The sequence below is a fragment of the Acomys minous genome (genome assembly GCF_964271855.1).
Source record: "Acomys minous genome assembly, chromosome: 11".
NCBI lineage: Eukaryota > Metazoa > Chordata > Mammalia > Rodentia > Muridae > Acomys > Acomys minous.
Genome location: NC_140492.1, coordinates 61,445,731 through 61,468,998, shown reverse-complemented (window position 1 = coordinate 61,468,998; position 23,268 = coordinate 61,445,731). Strand labels below are relative to the sequence as shown.

At 51.3% G+C, this 23,268-nt stretch overlaps 1 protein-coding gene and 1 long non-coding RNA gene across 4 annotated transcripts; one reads left to right on the top strand and one right to left on the bottom strand.

Moving 5' to 3' along the window:
- Window positions 1–11,052: 11,052 nt before the first annotated feature.
- HES1 (hes family bHLH transcription factor 1) lies at window positions 11,053–14,434 on the top strand. 2 transcript variants are annotated; one of them, XM_084801734.1, is made up of 5 exons: window positions 11,053–11,148; window positions 11,260–12,337; window positions 12,490–12,585; window positions 12,835–12,922; window positions 13,527–14,434. In XM_084801734.1, exons 2-5 carry the CDS (start codon window positions 12,230–12,232, stop codon window positions 14,075–14,077), a joined length of 843 nt encoding a protein of 280 aa, XP_084657860.1. In that variant the 5' UTR covers window positions 11,053–11,148; window positions 11,260–12,229; the 3' UTR covers window positions 14,078–14,434. The 2 variants fall into 2 exon arrangements, with proteins under 2 accessions (XP_084657860.1, XP_084657859.1); XM_084801733.1 differs by having other exon boundaries at window positions 11,102–12,337.
- A 417-nt stretch (window positions 14,435–14,851) lies between these two features.
- On the bottom strand, window positions 14,852–17,199 carry LOC311608362. 2 transcript variants are annotated; one of them, XR_014782927.1, is made up of 3 exons: window positions 17,066–17,199; window positions 15,579–15,690; window positions 14,852–15,343 (listed from the first exon to the last, which is right to left on the bottom strand). It is a non-coding gene; the product is annotated as an uncharacterized lncRNA (long non-coding RNA). The 2 variants fall into 2 exon arrangements; XR_014782928.1 differs by lacking the exon at window positions 17,066–17,199 and adding an exon at window positions 16,808–16,978 and having other exon boundaries at window positions 15,579–15,693.
- Between the last annotated feature and the right edge of the window lie 6,069 nt (window positions 17,200–23,268).

Here is a 23,268-nt window from a genome sequence, read left to right as displayed (position 1 = left end):
TTGTCTCAAGGTAAACACTTGTGATTCCTAAATGCCTGAAGAGTAAATGAATCAGTATTCTCCTGTTCAAACCAGCAGAGGCCACATCAAACAATAGCCCACAAGCCAGTATTAATCATTAAATAGGCACATAGATGAATACACAAGCCGGGAGCCATTTTCCCTCTCTCTGAAATCAACAAAGCATAACCTTCGTCTTTGGCCTGTTCAGAAAATAGAACTGCACTTTCTTAACCTTTCAGGACTTGTCAAGTTCAAGGCTCCCAGGGAAATCTTTCGGGTGGGAGCATGTTCCTTCCTTAAGGCCTCCCCCAGTCACTGAATAGTGGCCTGAGATTTGCATGTAGCACCTGCCTTCTGAATAGTCACACACCGAAGGAGAACGGGACCTTCTCAGCCAGGGTGGATCTAAGTGTCTGGGGTAGGAATTACTGTGCGGTAGCCACACCAGGGAGCAAGCCGACCCACGGTGAGGGGACATCCCGAGCACACCTGCTGTACCAAAGATGAAGTCAAGTACGGCGTTGGAAGCACAATTGTCACCGAGCCCTCTCCCTCCCTTTACCGTGTCCTGTGTGCGCTGAACTGAAGCTACTTGGCTAAAATTTGGGGCACAAGATCGGCATGGGGTCACATGCCTGTAATCCTACTACTTGGGGAACAGAAGGGGAAGGATCTGGAGTCGAAGGTCAGTTTGGGTTTCAGGGGACCCTATCACAAAACAAAACAAAACAAAACAAAACAAGACAACATACAAAAACAACCGGAGCCGATTCGTTGAGGGAAGGTAGGTTGATGACCTCACTTCCCGCAGGTGTCGAACATGAGTCATGTTCCACTTCCCCTCAGAAGGCACCTGGATGGCTGACTGAACGTGTGAACGAACAGTCTAGTACATAACAGTCAGAGGCCACAGAAACGAAGACAGTCCCACGTGTCACAGGTTATGCCAGTCTCACTGACCTTGCCCTCTGGGTGCCCCAGCTGAGGCTCTAAGTTAGATGGCCACCTACATAGACCAGGAGCAGGCCAGCCAGAAGGGTCTTGGATTTCCACCCCCCCCAATCTTACTCATGTAAGTAAGCCTGGGCCTTTTTGTTTCTTTGTTTGAGTGTCCCTCTGGAGCCCTGAGTCCCTGGTCCCATTGAGCAGGGCAGGGTAGCAGAAGGGCACCCTGGACCCTCAGCTCCATTCATATGGCTCCTTTCTGTGAGTCTGGGGCTCAACGCAATGAAGTCAAGGTCAAACCAGGCCCTGCTCCCTACCTGCCAGCAAATAAAGCCTGGACAAAATGTGGGGGCAGTAAGGACACCCTCCCTGGGAAAGAAAGCCGACTCGGATACTTTTTAAAGCTTTCTCCTGGTCTCCGAGCTGTGATTCATTTAACTGGGTCGAAGGCTCCATTTTGTCAAGTATGCACACGCACCCATTAATTGCAGTCCTTTTCCATCTATTTATTTTAAAACATCTTTATTAACATCCGGTGGATATTTTTTAGAACAACAAAAGTACTTACCAGAGACACACATATAGGAAAATTAAAAGCCTCTAAACATATCCATTGTGTTTGCAAGTTAGGTATCATATATACATGTTTATACATATATACATATATTACAAATATCAACATATACTAATACATATTAAATAATATCTATATAATTTATAATACATACATGTTATGTGTATATGTATGTATGTGTATGTACATACACATTATATATATATATAATAAGTAAGAAAACTGAGGGCCTGAATTACTTTGTCACACAGCTAGTAATCAAATAAGCTACAGCTTAAACTTGAACTCCAGCAGTCTGGTTCCTAAGCCTGCCTTGTAGATAGATACTCTGCTATCCCACGTTTCCTGAGCACACACATGGCTCTAATGCTCAACATTCCTAGTGCAAGTAATCATCAAGTCAGTCAAATCTCAGCTGGAGACTGCTTGCCACTCCCAGAGGAACGCTCTACGTGAAGAGCAGGGCATTGCCCCTGTGACTTCACGGCCCCCTTATCACTCAGCATCATAAAACCACAGGTGTGTTGGGGTGCTCTATAAAAACAGGTGTTCTGTGTGGCTCGGCCACACTTAACCCAGCGTGTGTGAATATGATTACTATTTACTTCTCGGCTCCACAGAATCTTCTGAGAGAAGCTGGCATGAAAAGAGAGGCAGGCGGGCGGGCGGGCGGGGGAAGCAGGAAGTACAGTCTCACTTCCCAGGCATTTGTTGCGATTGTGCATGGTCTGGTCCGGGCGAGGGCCCACCAGGGTCACCTGTCCTAGGTGTCCTGTCCATTTTCTTTTCCAGTCCTCCAGAAGGATGCATGGCCTACCCACTGGCACTTTTACCCTTTCTATCTGCTTTGCAATGATGGGACCTGCCTGCTTAAGCCTTACTTATTAACTTTACATAGATATGGCAGGCAGTGGCTGCGGGACAATTGTCTGGGAGTGCAGTATCTCGCTTCTTCCCACGTACCTTACCCTGGGAATTGCTTTGTACTTGCACACGGCCATGTGGTGGTGTGTGTTTAATAACCATCAATAAAGATAGGCCTGGGGAAACATGGACAGACACAGATTCCTCTAGAAAGGAGCAGCCGGGAGGGTGCTGGCTGCCCATAGGTGATCACTGGGAGTGATCAGAAGTAAACCTACCCCTTTGACTCAGCACTTCAAGTTTGAAAAGTTTGCTCGGCCTGAGGGTCCCTTGATTACGCCAAGTTCATTTCCGTGTTTATTATCCGGATACCAGGGTATTTCCCAAAGAGCTTGTTTATTAGAGAAGCAAGAAAGGTGAGGTGTGCGAGTGGTGGCAGGGGGTACGCAGATCGATGGGAGAGAGCTTGCCTAGGGAGGGCCCCAGGTCCAGTCCCTGGCACCACAAAGAAATGTAACTAAGTAAATCAACAACAACAACAAAAATGAATGTTCGTGCTGGGTGTCGTGGCACAGGCCTTTTAAGCCCAGCATTCAGGAGGCAGAGGCAGGCGGATCGAATCCGGGGCAGCCAAGGCTACACAGAAAAACCCCGTCTTGAAAAACCAAAACCAAATAAGAATAAATAACAAATAAAATGAACGCTCGGTGAGAAAATATAGGAAGCAGAGGGGACATTTTAAAAGATATAAACCTGCAATGTCACCATCCCACACAGATGAACAACATCTGCATGGCGGGCAGTGGTGGAAGCAGCTGTCAGATAGGTGCGTGACTCCGATTCCCACATAGTAGGTGCTCAAAAAAGCATTTGTTGTGCAGAGTTAAGCAGCTAACTGGAAATGGGAAAATGAAGCCCTCGCTGTATTATCCAACCACAGATAGGTATAGCAGGCCACCTGACCCAAAACAAACCACCTGGGACAACACCCTTCCACTCAGGTGCCAGACCATCCCAGACACCAAGCCTTTGCCTGCCCAATGGCAGGACTTTGTACGCAAGTCAGGAGGACACAGATCACGCAGGACATCATTTGAACTTGAGTACTTGGTCCCTAGGTGACTGTGGGAGCCTGTTGCGATTACTGTCCAGCTGGATATTTGCATGAGGCACAGCGTGCCTGGCAACCTCCTCCGGGAGCCAGCGACATACTTCATCAAGAGGCCTTCTGTGAGGTCAGGCCAGCCTGGCATGCACCAGCATGTTTCCAGAGAGTTCATTTTCCATGGGCCTTCTAGGATTGCAGCCAAGATTGGCCCTGTAACAGTTCAGCCCCACAAAAGGAAGAGAGCTCTGTTCACCCTTCCCATAATGCCTGCATCCAAAATAGGCCCCACCGTGCCCACAGAAGTTGAGGGGTGACAGAGATTAAAGTTTGGTCCTGTTTCTCCCTGGGTCCTCTCTGGGACCTCGTACCCCCAAGGCTGATCCCAAAGCAGGATGCAGTGGCTCTGCCCCCCTTCTCCCCCCATCTACTTGAGAACCCCTTTCCATTCTGAGATTTGATCTACATCTATAATACTACAGTCCACACAGAACAGAGTGATTAGCCACTGAGAAAGAGCACACGTTCCAGAATTCTCCAACGGACCCTAGTGGCAAAGCTGGTGCCACCTTCTGAGGCCTTCTGAGGGAGAAAGTATAAGACATCTGTTGCAGCTACCTGGACCGTTTTCTAAGCTCAACATCCCAAAGGGAAATATATACAGCTCACACACCAGCTTTCCCCGCTCCTCTGAGTTCTCTGTGCTGCGATGCACTGAGATTTACCCATCATCCCATGGTCCGTGGCAGGGAAGGAATCTTGACTTCTCAGTTCTGAGAGACAGGAAAGCTTCTGTAGGGGCCACGAGAACAGGCAGCCTGCCCGCTCCCAGTCACCCGAGCTAAGCCAAGCCACAAGCCCTTCTCTCTTATGTTCTAAAACAGTGGTTTTCAACCCGTGGGTCTCTGTTTTTACCCGGCTTGGTGGCATCCCTGAGGGCATGTTTTCTGCTCCTGAGATGAAGACTTTACATCTGAGGACTCAGATTCAGGACCATTCTTTCTCCCAATCACCCTGATGCCGGGACCCTTTAATACGGTTCCCTCAAGCGGTGGAAACTCCCAGCCATAAAATTATTTCCGTTGCTACTCCATGCCTGCGGATTTTGCTACTGCTATGAATCATAAGGTAAATACGCAGGATTATCTGATATACAACCCTGGACAAGGGTTGTCCGACTCCCGGGGGGTTCTCAGCCCACGGGTTGAAAACCACTGTTTTAGAACATAAGAGAGAAGGGCTTGTGGCTTGGCTTAGCTCTGGTGACTGGGAGCGGGCAGGCTGCCTGTTCTCATGGCCCCTACAGAGGCTTTCCTGTCTCCCAGAACTGAGAAGTCAAGATTCCTTCCCTGCCACGGACCATGGGATGATGGGTAAATCTCGGTGCATCGCAGTACAGAGAACTCAAGAGGAGTGCCTGCTAAGTGGAGCCATGCTCCAGGACACCCAAGGTGCCCTCCAGCAATCAATTCTTCCTGGACTGGAAAATGCAGCCTCGGGGTAATACATCGTTCTCCTATAGAGACAGTGGGGAGTTTCTAGATGGACCCAGGGAGAGGCTGAGCCCGGCCCAGGTTTTGCTACTCCTTCTCCAGGGAGGCAGCCACACTTGCACAAGCCATTTCCTCCTGGCCTGCTTCTTCATTCTTCACCTGAGAGAGAGAAAATCTCTCCAACGTTGCCCCCAACCTATGGCTTCCTAGAATCTGAGATAACTGGGAGGCAGAAGAGAGTGGAGGAGATGGAAATTATATTGTATATAGTCATCCATTACACACACACACACACACACACACACACACACACACACACACACACAGATTTGAACACAGAGCCTCACACATGCTAGACAAAGGCCTCCGAACACCAAGCTGTATGCCTAACCCTCTACCTTTTGAGATAGGGTCTCTCTAAGTTACCAAGGCTAGCCTTGAACTCTGTAGCTCTGGCAGGTCTTGACCTTTTAATCAGCCAGCCTCAGAGAGCTTTACAGACCTGGGCCACCAGGCCCAGCTTACGTCCTTTTCAGTCTTGAATTTTACTCAATTGATTTTTCTGGACAGTTATATTTATTTTTGTTTCGATTTTTTTGGAGAGATCTGGTCTGATGTCACCATTTGAGTGGCTTATTTGCAAGCCAAATAATTGCATACCCTGGGTTTTTAGGGCCCCAGCTTCACCCCCCACATTCCTAACCCTCCCAAGGTCCTTGGGCCTGTCCTCACATGCCTCAGCCATTAACCCAGCTGGAACCTTTCATGCCCTGGGCCCTGAGGTAGCATCCCATGGTGTCTGGGAATGCCCTCCTCAACCCTGAGCCTGGGGGCTTACCTCACAGAAGCTGACTCTGAAGTTAGGCTATTGGCTATGAGCGTATTTAGAACCTCTCCCCAGCCAAGTGGGAGAGTTGAGCAGACCATGGGCACCCCACCCCCACCCTGCTGGGAGGGGCCGTCTTGGCAACCATCCTCCTTCAGAGCCCATTAGGGAAGTGCACATTCCCTTGGTCTCACTGGCTCCAGTGAGTGTTAGGGGACAGGGAGGGGGGGGGGAGGGAGGGGGGGAGCATTACAGGCTATTAGCCAATGTTGAAAGCCTCTGTTTTCCACCCCCACCCGACTTCTCCTAGCACCGCTTGGGCTTGGCCAGGAATCAAGCAGGCTTTCTTTCTTTTCTTTTTCTTTCTTTCTTTCTTTCTTTCTTTTTTTTTTTTTTGTTCAGAAGTGGCAACTTATTTTTATAAAAGATGGAATGCAGTCTTGCAGTTGTTTCCAGTGCCTCTGCATGGCAACCAAACTCTTGTTCCAAGCATTCCCGAACCTGCTTTTCCCAGTAGGCAGCTTTCTCCTCCGTTCTCAGTCTAAACGCTGGGCGGGGGGAGGGGGGGCAGTTTAAGAAGACTGCAGTTGCAGAAATTAAAACTCCTTATTAATGTCCCTAAAATGCAGGCCCCGGTTGGTGACTGGAAACTCTGTAAATCCTGCCCTAAAATGATCTGAGGGCCGCAGTGCTGCAGCAGTGGGACAGGCCAGGGTGCTGGCTCTGGGTCCCCCTCCCCCGCAGTCCCCCCACCCTGAGACCTTACATTGGTGTGCATCCTCTAGCTAGCCCCTTCCCTCTCAGGAGGTTAGGGTGCTCACTAGGAGGCACAGGTATCATAAACCTTTCTGGCCACAAAATCTTTGGACCTGATGAGAGCTGTGAGCCCTCTGGGGATGAGAAAGGGATGCATTTGCTTGTTTGGGACGCATTTGTCGGATACCTGCCAGATATAAAGACCTACATAGGAACAAATTCGAATTCATTATGGAGGACTGTCCGGGATATGAGAATTTCTGCTTAGGGATTCCTCCTGTGGTGAGCTCAAAGACTCTTATCTAAGAAGACAAAGATGACGGTTCCAGTAATGGTTCCTGCCGCCATCCAAACACCCGCCTGGGGCCAGAGCAGAAAAGTGGCCGCGGGGAAAGTGATTTCAGCTTCCTTCTTGCCCCCTGTGTCCCCAGGAGGCACCCACAGACAAACATGCAAGCACAGGATGCTTGGAATGTCAACTGTGTTTCTGGGACACTCCCAGCTGCAAGGAGCTGGCTGCCACCCTGGAAGAAAGGCAAACATGCCTCTTCTCTCCCGGGCTTTATTTTTCTCACGGTGTCTGAAAGGGCTGCGATCAGGTGATATGTGTGGGACTGCTCCCAGTACAGGTGCGGGGCAGGTAAGGGGGGGGGGTGGAAATCCGTCCCCATGTGTACTGACTCAAAGCCTTTCAATAGAGCTACCAGGATACTAGCTCTTGGCAAGGCAGCAACCCAGTCTCTGGCAGGCTGCAGGGAATCTGAGTGTGAGAAAGTCAGTCATGCGGAGGAAAAAGGAAAAAAAAAAGCTTTGAGTCCTCAGGCAAAATACCCCCCCACCCCCTTCCCAACTCTAAAGCAAACCCACAAAACATTCCCAAAAAACCTAGAGGGAAAGGGGGAGTCTCCCCTAGGGCGCAGACATTTATGTTTTAAAAGCAAACAGGTGACGCAGCAGGATAGAGAAGTCACCCCTCATGGGTGAGGGGAAGCACTGGTCGCAGGCAATGGAGGAGCCCCTGGTTAGGACTGACTACTGGATAGAACGTAGTGCGCAAGATTCTGCTTTATCGACACCATACAGGGAACCAGAAGACCTCCACTTAAAACACCCCCATGGACACGCAGTACTCAGCTCTCCTCCTGTGTTGGAAGTAGGGGACAATATGATGGAAAAATGTTCCTAGGGACCTTGCAAGTTCAAAAGTCTTTCTGGATTTTGAGTTCGCTGCCCCCTGAGGGTGGACAATGTGACATCTCTTTACTACCCAGAATAAGAGACTAAAATCTCATCTATGAGTTTATTTGCAAAGCAACCTTATTCTTGAATACTTAGCAAAGTCAAGTCAGGGCCTCCATGTTTCATTTTTTAATCATATGGGGGGGGGCACGTTGCAGGGGCACGAATTTATGTGTAATTTGTCACCTTGGGCCTTCTATCTAAGTGTGTGTGTGAAGTCGCTTGTTCACCCTAGCAGGGTAACTACTCCTAAATGACTAGTTGTTAACTCTTTGCCCCAGGGGCTGCTGTAGGCTCCGCTGGGAGACCCTTAACTGACTATTCATCCTCCATACACCTGCCCGGAACCACAGAGGCAACAGAAACAGAAGAGAAATATCAGAAGGGACACTTGGCACGCCAGGCTAATGCACTAGGGCTTAAGAGCAGACAGCAGCCAATGACGAGGCAAACCTCAGTGCAGCAGGAACAGACTCTGAGGGGTTTTGTAGGGAACCTTGGATAGGAGTAAAATGCTCCCCTGTGAAAGGTTAGATTCCTCCGAAGATTCTGCGGCAGTGTGTTTGTGTGGTGTTTTTGTGGTTGAGGATTACTCATCTTTTCTTTATAAAGTCAGAAACTGAGTAGGAGCTTTAGAAATTTGTTGGGGGCACATTAGAAAGGAGGGTAACCCCACAGATTCATCACCTTTCACCAACAAGATTTCAAACACACAGGAAAACTCCACTGCTTACAGGGCAACCGACAATAGCCTACCATCACCCCTTTCCCATCTGTTTAGAATATAAAAAGAGAGTCCTACCCCATTGGTCCAGGTTGCAGGGCAACAAAGAAGGCATTGTTTATCACTTCTCCAAACAAGATAGGGCACAGCCCACTCTTTAGCGCTCTGTCACTGACACACACACACACACACACACACACACACACACACACACACACTCACACTCACACACACTGGGTCTCCATGAGAGGAATCCCGAAGGAGCAAGAGAACAAGCGTGAATAAAGCAAGTCAGCCCTGAGATAAAGATTTCTCGGTCAACTGTGGGGTAGGGCTATCCTAGGAGGCAGAACAGAGGCTTGGAAGGTAAAATGGTTTAAGACCTTAATTCGGGTCAGTGGAGAGTGGGGTTAGTGGCCAGGTGACCTGGACAAAGATGATAGCATGTCAGGCTAGATGTGTCACTTAGGACCCGTCCGTCTCTTCTGGTCTGATTCTCTGAAATGGGTTGTTTCCAAGTGCTGCAGTCCACTCTTGAGACTTTTGTCAGGACCATCTTTCTAAAGAGAACCCTGGTGTCTTTTCTCCACTATAAATCTTCTTTGTGGCTCTTCCTTGTCTAAAGAGAAGGTTCAGAGTCCTTAATAAAGCAGGGTGCCTATGGGTCTTGTGTGGTCGTCTCAAATTTCTTCTTGCCCCTTCTCACACCCTGAATGTCCTCTAAATAAAGACAGATTTCAGGTTCCCAGGATCTGCACCTTAACGCGATGGGTACTCCCTTGCTCCCCAGCCCCATGAGTCAGCATATTTCCAACGGCTCAGCCATATTTTTCTGAGGTATAGAGCACAGATCCTCTCCACTAGTAACTTTACCAGAACAGCTTACCGTATGACTAATTCTCCTGGCTTCTCTACATCATTTTTTTACTTCTGTCTACTGCCTCTTTTAAAGGCTCTCCCAAGGGAATCTTCTGGGAAATCTATAGATGGTAGCCATACCCACATAGGTATCTGGCAGCGGGCTTTCTAAAGGCACTCTGTTATGTTCCACACCTGATGCAGGTGTGGCCAGGTACTATGAAGGCGCTCCTCCGGATCCCACCCCACTCCCGAACACCATCTAAGCCCCAGAAGAAAGGGGAAACAGAATCCCTAAATATTGGCCAGTAAGTCGGGTTCTGTGCGTCTCTGCAGTTGGCTAAAGAATGCTCCGTGGGAGCGGCCACCATATCTCTCCTCGTGGTAATCCCAGGGCTTAACAGTGTCTGGGGTTCCATCATAAAAGAGAGGGGGGCTTGCCCAAGGTCATGCAGTCAAGGAACCACTCCATCTCATCCCAGACCAGACCTGGAGAAATCAGTTACATTGTCTCGGTGGGAGGCGGGGGAGTGGGGTGGGGGGTAGAAGAGTAGGGGGGGTGGGAGACGCCTGTGTGAGCAAGGCGTGCCAGGTCTCCCAGACGCGGGAAAGACTGGGGGAGGGGACCAAACCACGCGCTGGGATCCGGAGCAGCGCCGAGTCAGGGCGGCGGCGGGAAAACTGATGGAGCTGGGGGAACAGGGGTGGAGGCAAGGGGCGCACGACCCGGGCAGGCAGGAGGGAGGCAGGCAGCCGCCGGGGCAGCGTGCGCCGCGCGGCAAATCCCCCAGGGAGGCCGCCGCCAGAGCCCTGGCGCTCCCGGCCCGGCGCCCGCCACGTGGCACCCGGCGGCGGCGGCGGCGACTCCTCCCGGCGCGCGGCCCCGGCCAGCCGGCAGCACGCAGCCGCCCGTCTCTTCCCCGCCGTCCGCCTCCTGGACGCAGCGAGGGACCTGGGGAAAAGGGCGGGCGGCGCGAAGCCGCTGTAACCGCAACCGGCTGAGCGGAGGCAGGAGGCTGACCCGGCCGCTTCCTAAGTGCGGTCAGGCATCTCGTGACCGCGGCGGGCGCCCGGGTCCCCCCACCTCCACCCCCGCCCCCGGGGAGGTTTCGGCCACGCTCAAACCCCAAGCCCGCAGTCCGGGAGGGCTTGGGGGGGGGGGACGAATTCCTTGCTCGCCACCCCTGGGCGTGCGCTCCCCGCCCGGAAGGGCTGACCTTGGGGAAAGGGGGGGTGGGGTGGAGGCCATCACGGGGCCCCGCTCCTGGCCCGCCGCCGCCCCCACGGATTCCTGGCTCGCTCGGGCTGGAGGAGGGGACCCCGGACACACACACATACACCCCACACGCAGCGCGCGCCAATGAGCCCGGGCCAGGCGCAGGGGGCGGGGTTTTCCCAGGCTCGAGCACAGCAGCTGCTATTTACCTTCTTGGCTTCTCCCGGGGCCTAGAGCCGCCCCCCGCTCCCGGCCGCCGGTCGCCGGCCCCCCCGCCTTTCTGCCCCCGGGGCGCGCGCACACACACTCACACACGCACGCACGCACACATCCTCTGGGCCCGGCCGCAGCCGCGGCGGCAATAAAACATCCTGGCACGTGCTCCGACTCCAGGCGCGCCCTCGCCGGCCGGCTGATGTCAAACTGCAGCTCGGCTGGTGTAGCTCTTAAAGGGCTCGCGCGCGGGGCGCAAGAGGCCGCCTTGGCCGCCCGCAGGGTGTGGAGGGGAGAGGCCGTCGATTTTCTGGCCGCCTGTACTGCCAACCGTGAGTGGCGGAGGAGCGCGCGCGCGCCCCTTTTGTGGCATTGCTATCAAAGCCCCCCTTGTTCTTTTTTTTTTTTTTAATTTGAAATTCCGTTTCCTTTCTGCCCAGTAGGAAATTATTCTCATTGTTTTCCTGGAGAATCGTGAGGCCCAAGATGCTATTCCTAGGAGAGGTATGAGGAACGGGCTGGAGGGGAGACAGGCTACCTTGCTCCGGAAAAAAAAAAAACCCAACAGCAACAAAAACTGCCTGTGAAGGTATTTCTGTATGTGTGTAAGGAAGTGATTAGTTTGGGGGGCTTAGTATTGCTTCCTCCCACTCCCGTATGAGCAGTTTCCCCTCCCCTAAACATACAGAATTCGAAAGGGAATTCAGAAAGACCTTAGAGTAACACACCCTTGCACGAGTTCCCTCCTTTTTTAATCACTAAATTTTGCCTTGGCCTACATCTTTTAAAAATGTTTTTCAAAGGAATGTATTATACGAACCAACTATATTGCACGTGGCATGGGCAATAAAAATCAAAGAACTGGCCACAAAGGACTAGATAGAAACCAAGGCGGAAAATCTCCCTCTAAAGTAAGCCCAGAGGAGAGAGTTAGCAAAGGGTTAAAATCCTTTTGATTGACGTTGTAGCCTCCGGTGCCCCGGGCTCAGGCGCGCGCCATTGGCCGCCAGACCTTGTGCCTGGCGGCCAATGGGGGGGCGCAGTCCACGAGCGGTGCCGCGTGTCTCTTCCTCCCATTGGCTGAAAGTTACTGTGGGAAAGAAAGTTTGGGAAGTTTCACACGAGCCGTTCGCGTGCAGTCCCAGATATATATAGAGGCCGCCAGGGCCTGCGGATCACACAGGATCTGGAGCTGGTGCTGATAACAGCGGAATCCCCCGTCTACCTCTCTCCTTGGTCCTGGAATAGCGCTACGGATCACTAAGTAGCCCCAAGACGTAACAAACCCTTAGCTGCACAGTAGTTTTTCTTATGAAAGCCAAGTAAAAGGGACATAAGCAAAAAAAAATTTTTTTGCGTGGATTCCAAAAATAAAATTCTCTGGGGATTGAGAAGAAAGAAAAAAAAAAGAAAATGCCAGCTGATATAATGGAGAAAAATTCCTCCTCCCCGGTGGCTGCTACCCCAGCCAGTGTCAACACGACACCGGACAAACCAAAGACGGCCTCTGAACACAGAAAGGTAAGGCAGTACCTGTGTGTCTCTGATGCCCATAGAAATGAAGTGGGTTGTGCGCAGAGGAGCTCCGTTTACTTTTCTCTCTTAAAACCTCAGGGTGAAATGGCAGATCCCGTGAGAACTCAACCCCCCCCCCATTTTTTTCCCCTTTGCAGTCATCAAAGCCTATCATGGAGAAGAGGCGAAGAGCTAGAATAAATGAAAGTCTGAGCCAGCTGAAAACACTGATTTTGGATGCACTTAAGAAAGATGTAAGTGAGCAATGCTTTTTTTTTAAAATTACGAATGTAGTGAAATTTCTCCTGCACAAAGATCTGAACTCTTCGCTGTGTGAGGATCTTGCCCCGCCAGTACAGCGTTTTCCCAAGGCGGAGGGAGGTCCGGCCTTCTCTCGCAGGGCCCCGGGATGTGGGACATGCGGGCGGGGTTGGGACCTTCAGAACTCGGAAGCAGCTGACAAGGGGGGGTTCTAACTTTCTTCCCTTGTTTCCTTTGCGCAGAGCTCCCGGCATTCTAAGCTGGAGAAGGCAGACATTCTGGAAATGACAGTCAAGCACCTCCGTAACCTGCAGCGGGCGCAGATGACCGGTGAGGACCGCGCGTGCGTCCCTCTCTGCGGGTGTCCCTTTCGGCCCGCGGTGATTTCTTCCAGACTTCCGCCCGCGGTTGTGAGAGGCATTCAGCTACATTTTACTGCCTTGGCTCACTCCGCGTTCCCACGGTCTGGGTCTTATTTATAGCCACAACTCCCAAGTTGTTACTGCTCCGGAAAGGGAGGGAGAGGCTGCAGCCGAGAGGGTGGTGGGCGGCTTGGCTGTGGTGGAAATCGGTGAGGGCAAAAGGACGCTGGACTGCGGAGGTTTGGGGCTGGATAGAAGCTTAGCACCCGTCCAATCCCTGCCGCAGGAGGGGAAGTGGGGCTTGGAAGGCGCTTTGGGTGGCATTGCCCAAGGTCACGTCGCGCGCGGGGCTAGGGGTTGCAGATCTGGAGCTGAGATCGGTTTAGGTGGAGGGAGTGTCCTGGCTTCTGTCCCCCAACCAAGAGTGAAGGAGCTAGCTGTTGTTAGCTTACCCGACCCTCCCAACCCCAGGTGGTTCCGGAGGCGCGCTGCAGGGACCTCCCAGGGCGGGAGGCAATGGCCCCAGGGCCAGGGCTGTTTCGTGACCCGTCTTTTCTTCGTCTGGCCCACAGCCGCGCTGAGCACAGACCCGAGCGTTTTGGGGAAGTACCGCGCCGGCTTCAGCGAGTGCATGAACGAGGTGACCCGCTTCCTGTCCACGTGTGAGGGCGTTAACACCGAGGTGCGCACTCGGCTGCTGGGCCACCTGGCCAACTGCATGACCCAGATCAACGCCATGACCTACCCCGGGCAGCCGCACCCCGCCTTGCAGGCGCCGCCGCCGCCCCCGTCAGGCCCCGCCGGCCCCCAACACGCGCCGTTCGCGCCGCCGCCGCCGCTTGTGCCCATCCCCGGGGGCGCGGCGCCCCCTCCCGGCAGCGCACCCTGCAAGTTGGGCAGCCAGGCTGGAGAGGCTGCTAAGGTTTTTGGCGGCTTCCAGGTGGTGCCGGCTCCTGACGGCCAGTTTGCTTTCCTCATCCCCAATGGGGCCTTCGCCCACAATGGCCCGGTCATCCCGGTCTACACCAGCAACAGCGGGACCTCAGTCGGTCCTAACGCAGTGTCTCCTTCCAGCGGCTCCTCGCTCACTGCGGACTCCATGTGGAGGCCGTGGCGGAACTGAGGGGCTAAGGCCACTGCTCACCCTAAACTAGCCCACCTCTCTCTTCTGACGGACACTAAAAAAACGAGCTTGGACATTCAGAAAAAAGACTTTTATGGTTACTTCGTTGCTTTTTCTAATGTCTAAAAAGTTACTTTTTGTAGAGAGCTGTATTAAGTGACTGACCATGCACTGCATTTGTATATATTTTATATGTTCATATTGGATTGCGCCTTTGTATTATAAAAGTTGAGATGACATTTCGTTTTTTACACGAGATTTCTTTTTTATGTGATGCCAAAGATGTTTGAAAATGCTCTTAAAATATCTTCCTTTGGGGAAGTTTGAGAAAATATAATAAAAGAGTGAAGGCTTTTATGTCTTAGAACTGATTATTTCAAAATTTGTATTTTAAAAAAGTCTTAATTCATTGCATGTAGTTTGGGAATTCAGAATTAGTTTTTTTTGTTTGTTTGCTTTAACTGTCTTAAACAGGAACTCTCAAACCTTTCACCAAAACTGCATGAACTAAAAAGGCCTAATTTATGAGAATTTACTTGATGGAACTTTACTGATAAACTTAAGGACAAACAGTCCTTACACTGTTCCTTCTGAAAGGTAAAATAAGGACGCCCCCCAACTTACTCCCTGGGGTAGACACCAACCTCCCCAAGTAAAGGCACACTGCTAGGCCACACTGAAGCGCCCCCCCCCCCCCGCGCGCGCGCCGCCCCTTCGAGGGTTGGGATCTTTATTACTCTATCTTTAGGTGCAGCTAGGTAGGCATCCCCTAGCACCGGCATCACAAAGTTGGAAATACCTCTCTGCACCCTCTTGAAGCAAGCTGAAAAGGTCAACAGATTCCCTCTGCCAGGGGACAGCTAGTTAGACTCCCAAGTGGAGCCCGGGCCAGATGATTAACAGCAGACATGTGTTTCTGATAAGTTTCTGTGCTCGACTTTAATGGAGAAAGCATGTGGGGGCCGCGCTGGCAGGCACACAGGCCGTTTTCCCCCTTCTAATACAAACAGCAAGCGACCCCTTCGCTTGGTCATGCCCCATTTCCAGGCAAGATGTGGGCTCCAGATAGAAGCAAAAGGGTCGTCTCGGGTTTCAGCGCACACAACCGTCCTTAACAAGTCCTAACTCAAAGCGGACAGCTTTAAACTGTGCCAGGATCTGCAGGGAATTTCTTCCAAATCTCATCACAAAGGCTTGTCAGATTTTCTCAGATTTGGCCAGGTGTTTGACTGCATCCAGGTGTTGGGGAAACGAAAACCACGAGCCCTGCGAGACCAGACACATCAGCCGCGCTGTGGGTCTGGCCGGCGCGCCCTTCCTCCCCTACCGCCGGCCAGTCCTCCGCCCAGCCCCCGCCCCTCCCGCCCGCCCGCCCGCCCCTCAACCACCTCCCCCCCTCCCTTACAGCAGCTTCTGGGAGAAGGATGAGGCGGGAGAGATCAATCTTTGAAGCTTTCCTAACAAAGATAAAGCCAACGATTTTCTGTCTTGTTTCAAAAGCCTCTCCCCCGCCTGGCTCTAGCCTTTCCCACAAGCCAGTGTGGAGTGCACCCGTATCACAGGAATCATCTAGCAGACAGCAGACAGTCCTTTCCAAAAACCTTCAGCTTTGACTCCTGGAGAGAGGGGTTTAAAAAGATATTAAAAAACAAAAAACAATTTTAAAAAACTTGGCTCCTATTTGCCTTATTTTGTGTACAAGAAACACGCCCTTCTTTGTCATTTCCAACCACCCCCCCCCCCGTTTTCCGTTGTTTAAATATTAAGCATAGTAACAATTGCTCAATTAAGACACATCCCAAATTCCTATACTAAAATCTGGTAAACCCTGTCCTCTGTTTCCACCGAGAGTTCTTAGCTCCTTTGGTAGAAATGAGCCAGACATAAGGATCTCAATTTGATAAAGGTAATTCCTTTAACATTTGTGTGTGGGGGGCAACTAAAAAAATTTCAAATTCTTCGTGCACCTTTTTTAATGGCACCAAAGTACACGCAGCAGCATATGGAAGAAGCCGAGTGAGAGGAAAATAAACCATTTGTTCTTTTGAAAAGACCCTCCCCCCCCTCCCGCCGGTAATTTGGGTTTACATTGTTAAATGAGGACTTTTCGGTGTAATATGTGGATGGAAGAAAGACTACGTCCCAATTGGGGACTTTCATATTCTTGTATGCCACTGAACTCTCTCGGCAGGCATCGCCTTGGATAAGTCCTTTCCCTCTCTAAGACAGGTCCAAGTTCATAAGCGGAATAGATTTATTTCTTAGACACTGCTGCCTCCTGCATCCCTGCTGTTTCTTAAATAAGTGGCTGAGAGAGAGATGTAGCACCGCAGTTTATTCGGCCCTCCCTGAGGTCCACTGGGCCAGGCCTAATTAGACCGCCTGGGGCACACCCAACTGCCTGGCCCCTATACCAGCTCCTGCTGAGCTGATCTCTCCGACGATAAGTGCACCTCCAAACTCTGTCCTTGAGGCCAGCGACCTCAGAGGCCTCTCCTTGGAGATCCACGGGGCCTTGGCTCTCCAGAGGTCTCTAACATCAGCCCGAAAGGGAAAAGTGAAGGCCAGAGCCTAGGTGATCGATCGACTGAGGCTCGCCCCCTCCTCGGGTCTCATCCTGCCCCACTCCCACCCCCCACGCGCTTCTGCAGTGGGGACTCCAGAGGTTTAACCGGACCCCCTCATCGTCACGGGGAACCTGTCATTAAAGTCAATTAACTTTCCCCACACCCTTTGGCCGGTAACAACCCGCTGCTAGCTTCCTCCGGGCTTCTAAATGCAACCAGATGGGCGGGCGAACTGCCCCCGCCGCGCGCCCGCCGGGGTGGCTCGGGGTTCCTGGGAGGCCTGGGGGGGGGGGGGACGGAGGGGGGGGACCGCGGCCGGGCGGGAGCGGCCCAGGGCGGCCCTACGGCCAAGGTGGCTCGCTCAGCAGGCCCGGCTGCTTTCTGGCAGGAAATGAATAGCTCCCAGATGAGCTCAGGCAACCTGAGAGGTCGTGAGAACGGCGCGAACCCCCGCCTGTGCAGCCGGCAGCCTGCCAGGCCGCGGGGAGGGCGGGCGGCGGCGGCGGGAGGCCCGGCGGGCGGCGGCGGGGGCGGCGAGGGGCGGGAGCCGCTGACACACGAGCCCGCGCCCGCTCCCGCTGACAGGCAGGCCGCCACCCCCGCTTCCCCGCCCCGGGCCAGCGCCGCCCAGGCAGCAGGCCCCAGCCGCAGAGCCGCGGCCGCCCGGGCCGCTGGGGGTGGGGCGGCCTGCCAGTGTTTTTCCAGTTCTCCCGGTAGCTCCGGGCAGCGTTTAGAAGCTGGGGAACTGGGCGGGGGACAGGGTCGGGGCACCGCAGGCGTGCAGAGCCCTGCTAAGGAGTCAGGCCAGAGGGACAGGAGAGGGCAAGCAAGGCCACCTCGGACCTCCTCCACCCCCACCCCCCAAATGCCTTGCACCGGACTAGGGTGCTGGGCGCCCTAAGAAAGGGGAGCCTCGTTTCCAAGCATCGTCAGCGCCTACTAAGCGCCCCGGTAGCCTGCAGCTGGCGCTAAGATGACAACCCTGGTGGCGACGCAGCCCTTTTTAGCCACCGAGACAGACCCGCTAGTGACTCATCCGACGCGTGATGTATTAGGTGCCAAGACTGGAGTTTAAACAGAGGGCGCCCAGACAGACAGATGAATTCTCACTGGCGAAGTAACTAGGGAAGTTTTCCCCTTCAAGCAGGGAGGTGAAAAACACAAAAGGACGGTCAGGCTCTGGGTGTCGCCTGAGCGTGGCCTGCTGTATTCTGGCGCAGGTTCGGCTGAAACTGGAGACAGCAACCGCCTGCCTGGACCACGGAGATGGCAGGGATTGGTTGTCCCCATGTCTCTAATAAAACGGTAAATAAAGTCAAGAGTCACGTTTGGTGGCATTCTCTAATAATCCCGCCGAGGCACTTGGGTGGTGGAGGAGAAAGGTGTATCAGGAGTGCAAGATCATTTTCTGTTAAGTAGTCCAGGCTAGCCTGGGCTACTCAAAACCCTATCTGAAAACAACAAAAATTGAGTTAGGCTTCGGTTGGTCAAAGAAAACTCAGAGATGGTTAAAACGTAGGTGTAAATGGGGGAATTTTCAGTTGGACTATTGCTTTTTGTATTTAAAAATTTTAAATACAAGTTCTATTACAGGTCAGAAAGGGGGAGGGATGGCTTTATTTCCCAGCCTCTGTTCTTGCTTTACTGCAGCATAGCCATCGGGTTGACAGCACATGATCTGGGTCTTGTTGCCTAGATATTTGCGCCTGGGTCAAATCATCCAGCTATTTGTGCTGTGCTTTTGTTGTTGTTGTTGTTGTTATTATTATTATTTTCTGAAATGCCTTACACTATTTTATCCCAGGTCATGCAATCTTCCTGACTCAGCTTCCCAGTGGCTGGGACTATGGGTCTGTACCATGTCACTAGCTTGGTGCCTCGATTTGGTAAGTTCCATTTGTAGGTAGACGTTCATGAGGGCAGTACATCAGAGGGCTATGAGGACAAAGCGAGCAAAATGCATGTGAAACAGTGTATGCCCGCCATCGTGAGTCCTGAACAACCACAGCAGACAGGGAAGCTCTCCATGGCCTTTGCCCACTGGTCTTCCCACCTGCTTTTAACTGCCCCAGACCCTAAGGGACACCAGGGCTTCTTCCTGTTTCTAGATTTCATGCACCCATTCAATAGTTATTAAGCCAGGCACTGGAGGAATAAGGGCATGGTTTCTGTAGCTAAAACGCATGCAGCCTGGCCAGCAAGAGACTTGGGGAAAAGATAATAGTAGAACTCACTGCATGTTAAATGGTATGAAAGGAGAAATGTTACTTGAAGCTTATACAAAAAAAAAAAAAAGAGAGAGAGAGAGATGGCCCAGAGGGTAAGAGGACTGACTGCTTTTCCAGAGGTCCTGAGTTCAATTCCCAGAAACCACAAGGTGGCTCACACCCAACTATAATGTGATCTGGTGCCCTCTTCTGGCCTTCAGGTGTACATGCAGGCAGAGCACTGTATACATCATCATCATCATCATCATCATCATCATCATCATCATCATCATCACAACAACAACAATAATAATTTTTGTCTGTTTTTTCCAGACAGCGTTTCTCTATGTTAGCCTTAGCTGTTCTAGACTCACTTTATAGACCAGGTTGGCCTCAAACTCATAGTGATCTGCCTACCTCTGCCTCCCGAGTGCTGGGATTGAAGGCATGAGCCACCATGCCCAGCAAATAAATAAAGGTTAAAAAAAAAAAAAAAGAAATGAAAAAAAAAAGGAAAAGAAAGGACCAGGTGTGATGGTGCACACCTGTAATCCCAGCACTCGGGAGGCAGAGGCAGGCGGATTGTTGTGAGTTCGAGGCCAGCCTGGTCTACAAAGTGAGTCCAGGACAATCGAAGTTATACAGAGAAACCCTGTTTCAAAAAACAAACAAAAGGAAGACTATATTTACCAAGCAACTCTTTGGTCCTCTGAGTTATCCTTAATTTTGTGACCATAGATATTAGCAGTATAATCAATTACTAATCAAAGTCTACCTAAGAAAAATTATCATCAAATGTTAACTTCAGGAATAATCATTCTGGAGTCCAGGGTTATAGCTCAGTCTTAGCTCCATTGCTGGGCATGCTGGAGACCCTGGGTTCAATGCCCAGAATCATAGAAACTTACAAATCTACCGTCACCTGAAAGCATATGGAACACAGGCAAGGAAAGGGACTGAGAGGCAGGGAATGTGGCTTCTAGTGCCAAGCTGACCATACCTACGAGATGCTGAGTCCACCTAAGCTTCTGAGGTCTGGTTCCGCAACCAGCCAGATAAGAAGGCTAGATCAGGCACCGCTGGAATCCCTTCAACTGCGTAGTCCTGCAGGTGCTCTCCGGCTGACATGCCTGTATGAGACAGGCTTCCAGCCTTCCCACCAAGGCCCTGCCATTCTACATACGTAGAAACCGAGACATCAAGGATGGACCCTGTAGCTCACCATGGGTACACTTTAGATTCCTGGAAACCTGATATGCTCTGAAGGCTCATCCTTTGGTTCTCAACCTGTGGGTCGCGACCCCTCTGGGCATGTTGAATGACCTTTTCACAGGGGTCGCCTAAGTCCATCCTGCATATCAGATATTTACATTACAACTCATAACAGTAGCAACATTACAGTTATGAAGGAGCAGCAAAAATAAATTTACGGTTGGGGGGGGTCATCACAACGTGAGGAACTGTAGTAAAGGGTCGCGGCACTAGGAAGGTTGGGAACCACTGGCCCAGCACATTGGAGGAAGAAGACCACATTCACAGGCCTTGCTCCAATATATTCTTCTGTAGTCCTGTCCTTTGCTGTGATTAATGGGAGCAGGGGGAGTTCAAACACCGCCACTCCCCGCCCCTGCATCTGCCCCACTCCTTTCCTGAGAAGAGAATGCAATCTGCTGGTCATTACCAGGACTTACCGCCTTTCAGAAGTCTACTTCCCAAGCTTGCTAGACATTCCTCACTAGTACATTTGCCTAATTAAATGAACTTAATGAACCAGTCTGGCTTAACACCAATGCCAGCCTACATTAGTGAAAGAGTGACTCTTAGACATCCAGGAGGCACAGCAGGCGCTTTGAAAATATAGGCAGTATGAAAACAGAGTGAGTATGATTTAGATTTGTAAAAAGCACTTGCTTTCATGAAATGAATGTGGTAAGGGCCTGGAGAGATGTCTAAGCAATTAAGAGCGGGACCCAAGTTTAGTTCCCAGCACCCCACATCAGGCAGCTCATAATAGTGTGTAGCTCAAGCTGCAACGGGGTCCCAGCGTCTCTGGGACGTCTGCCCTCACTAGGACACACCCACACGCAGACACATATGCACACCTACATATAATTAAGAAAAACACAAAATAGAGTGATGCCATTTAAAGAATCAGAGCAGGTAAACGTGGCTCTGGTAATATTATTTGTGCCATAAATCGTTGTAACAAGAACGGGTGGTGCCGTGATTGTGGCCCAAGTGGATACTTGTAATTGGAATTAACGGCGAGGTGTCGCTGTGCTAGCCCTCCTGTGTCTGTGTGTGTTTCTCTTTCTAAATTGCACCTATGGGTGAGTGACAGCCATGGTGCCTAAGGAATATGTTTTTGCTTGAAGTTTTTTCTTTCCCCACAAGTGCGATCCATTTTCATGTTCTGCCTACTTTATAATTTAGTCATCAACGTGGGACATGAACTTTCTAGATCTAGTCTATAAATGCTGCAGCCTGGGGAAGACCGACAAGGATTGGAAAAACACTGTGCCAGACTCGGTGCTTTCTTGTAGATAGTTTCTCTTCCTTCAGCCCTTCCCTCTGGATATATGGTTATAAAATTTATCCCAAAGGCATCAAAACCATAACACGGGATTATTCCTAAACAGAACCAGAAGAGCAAACGCAACGTGTCATACCCGTTTCAGAAGCTGTGGCCCTGAACTGCGTTGTTTCCTGGGAAGAGATAGCATGCATGGAACAGTTATTCTTTTCATCCTCTGATGGGGACCTCCTCGGGCCTGCCACTCTCTGGGAACCTGCTCTGTGCTGACTGAGCACCTCTCCCCCTCCATCCCCTCCCCCACACCCAGCACCGCCTTTCTGTGGAGGCTTTGATGATGCTGAGCCCTGCTATGAGCTGGAGAGGTACCAGGTCAGGCGAGTGGCTTAGGGCTGGAGAGATGTAGAGGAAAGACTCACTTTCGGGTTTTCTGTGAAGCCTTGCCAGACCACTGTTCCTCCGTTCTCAGGAACCCTGTCCTTGGGATCATCTGCGCCCCAACTCCTTTGTCTCCTAGCCTTTTCCCTTGAGCCCATCTTCCCCTGACTCCTTGCTTCTCAAGCACTGTGCTCTGAATTTTAGCCTCCTCCTCATTCATCTACTTTATTTGTTGTTGTTATTGTTTTCCTGAGACAGGTTTTTTTGGGGGGGGGACCCGCGGGGGTGTAGCCCTGGCATTCCTGTAACTCACTCTGCAGACCAGGCTGGCCTCGAACTCAGAGATCCTCCTGCCTCTGCCTCCCGAGCGCTGGGATTATAAGTATGTATTACCACTGCCTGGCTGTTTTACAGTCTGTTCTCCCTTTTTTTGGTTTCTGTTCCCAATGTCTGTTCCTGGCCACATTAGACTCTCGGCTGTTGTTTGGGTTAGCCTTTCTGTGTGGCAGAACGGTAGCATCCACTCCTTACATTTCCTCTAGTTTTTGTTGCTCCTTTGTTTATTTGAGACAGGGTCTTCTGTGTAGCTAATGCTGGCCTTGAACTTTCCACTTTCAGCCCTCACCTCTCCACTGCTGGGATCAAAAGTGCTGGGATCACCACTGCCTGGCTTTATTTTCTCTTTTCTCTTTCTTCTTTCTTTCTTAGATTTAGTTATTTATTATATATACAGTGCTCTGCCTGCTTGTACCCCTGCAGGCCAGAAGAGGGCATCAGATCACATTATAGATGGTTGTGAGCCACTATGTGGTTGCTGGGAATTGAACTCAGGACCTCTGGAAGAGTAATCCATATTCTTAACTGCTAAGTCATCTCTCCAGCCCTTTATTTTTAGTGTTTTGTTTTGTTTTGTTTTGTTTTGAAGCAGGGTTTCTCTGTGTTGCCTTGGCTGTCCTGGATTCTCTCTCTGTAGACCAGGCTGGCCTTGAACTCACAGCGATCCGCCTGCCTTGCCTCCTGAGTGCTGGGATTAAAGGCGTGCGCCACCACCACCCAGCTTATTTTTAATTTTTAATTATCCTTCTCCTCCCCCTCTCTTCCTTCTCCTCGTCCCTTTGCTTCTGCCTATAGTTTTGCAGGCGAGAATTCTACCACTGAGCCATCAGTGCCTGCTTGTCTGCCTATAGTTTGGATTTGGACTGTCTTCCAGAGGCCATGGGCTCTCAGCTCCTAGTCACAATTGGAAAGAGACAGGAACTTGTAAGAGTTGAAGGTTAATGCTGAGCCTCTTTCTTTCTCCCTCACACCTTGCCTAGAACAGTGTCTGTGCACCCAATTCATGCAGATTCCTCTGGAGGTCAGAAGAGGGCATTGGATCCCCTGGAACTGGAGTTACAGATGATTTCTGAGCCATCGCTCAGATGCTGGGAACTGAAGCCTGGTCCTCTACAAGAACAGCAAGTGCGGGTACTCCAGGCTTTTCTTTACTTTTTTTTTTTTTTTTTA

Excerpts from the sequence above, each read along its gene's own strand:
- HES1 (XM_084801734.1), top strand. The coding sequence starts at position 12,230 with ATGCCAGCTGATATAATGGAGAAAAATTCCTCCTCCCCGGTGGCTGCT. Across the intron at positions 12,586-12,834 it reads TGGATGCACTTAAGAAAGAT|AGCTCCCGGCATTCTAAGCT; the intron begins GTAAGTGAGCAA and ends TCCTTTGCGCAG. Across the intron at positions 12,923-13,526 it reads GCAGCGGGCGCAGATGACCG|CCGCGCTGAGCACAGACCCG; the intron begins GTGAGGACCGCG and ends TCTGGCCCACAG.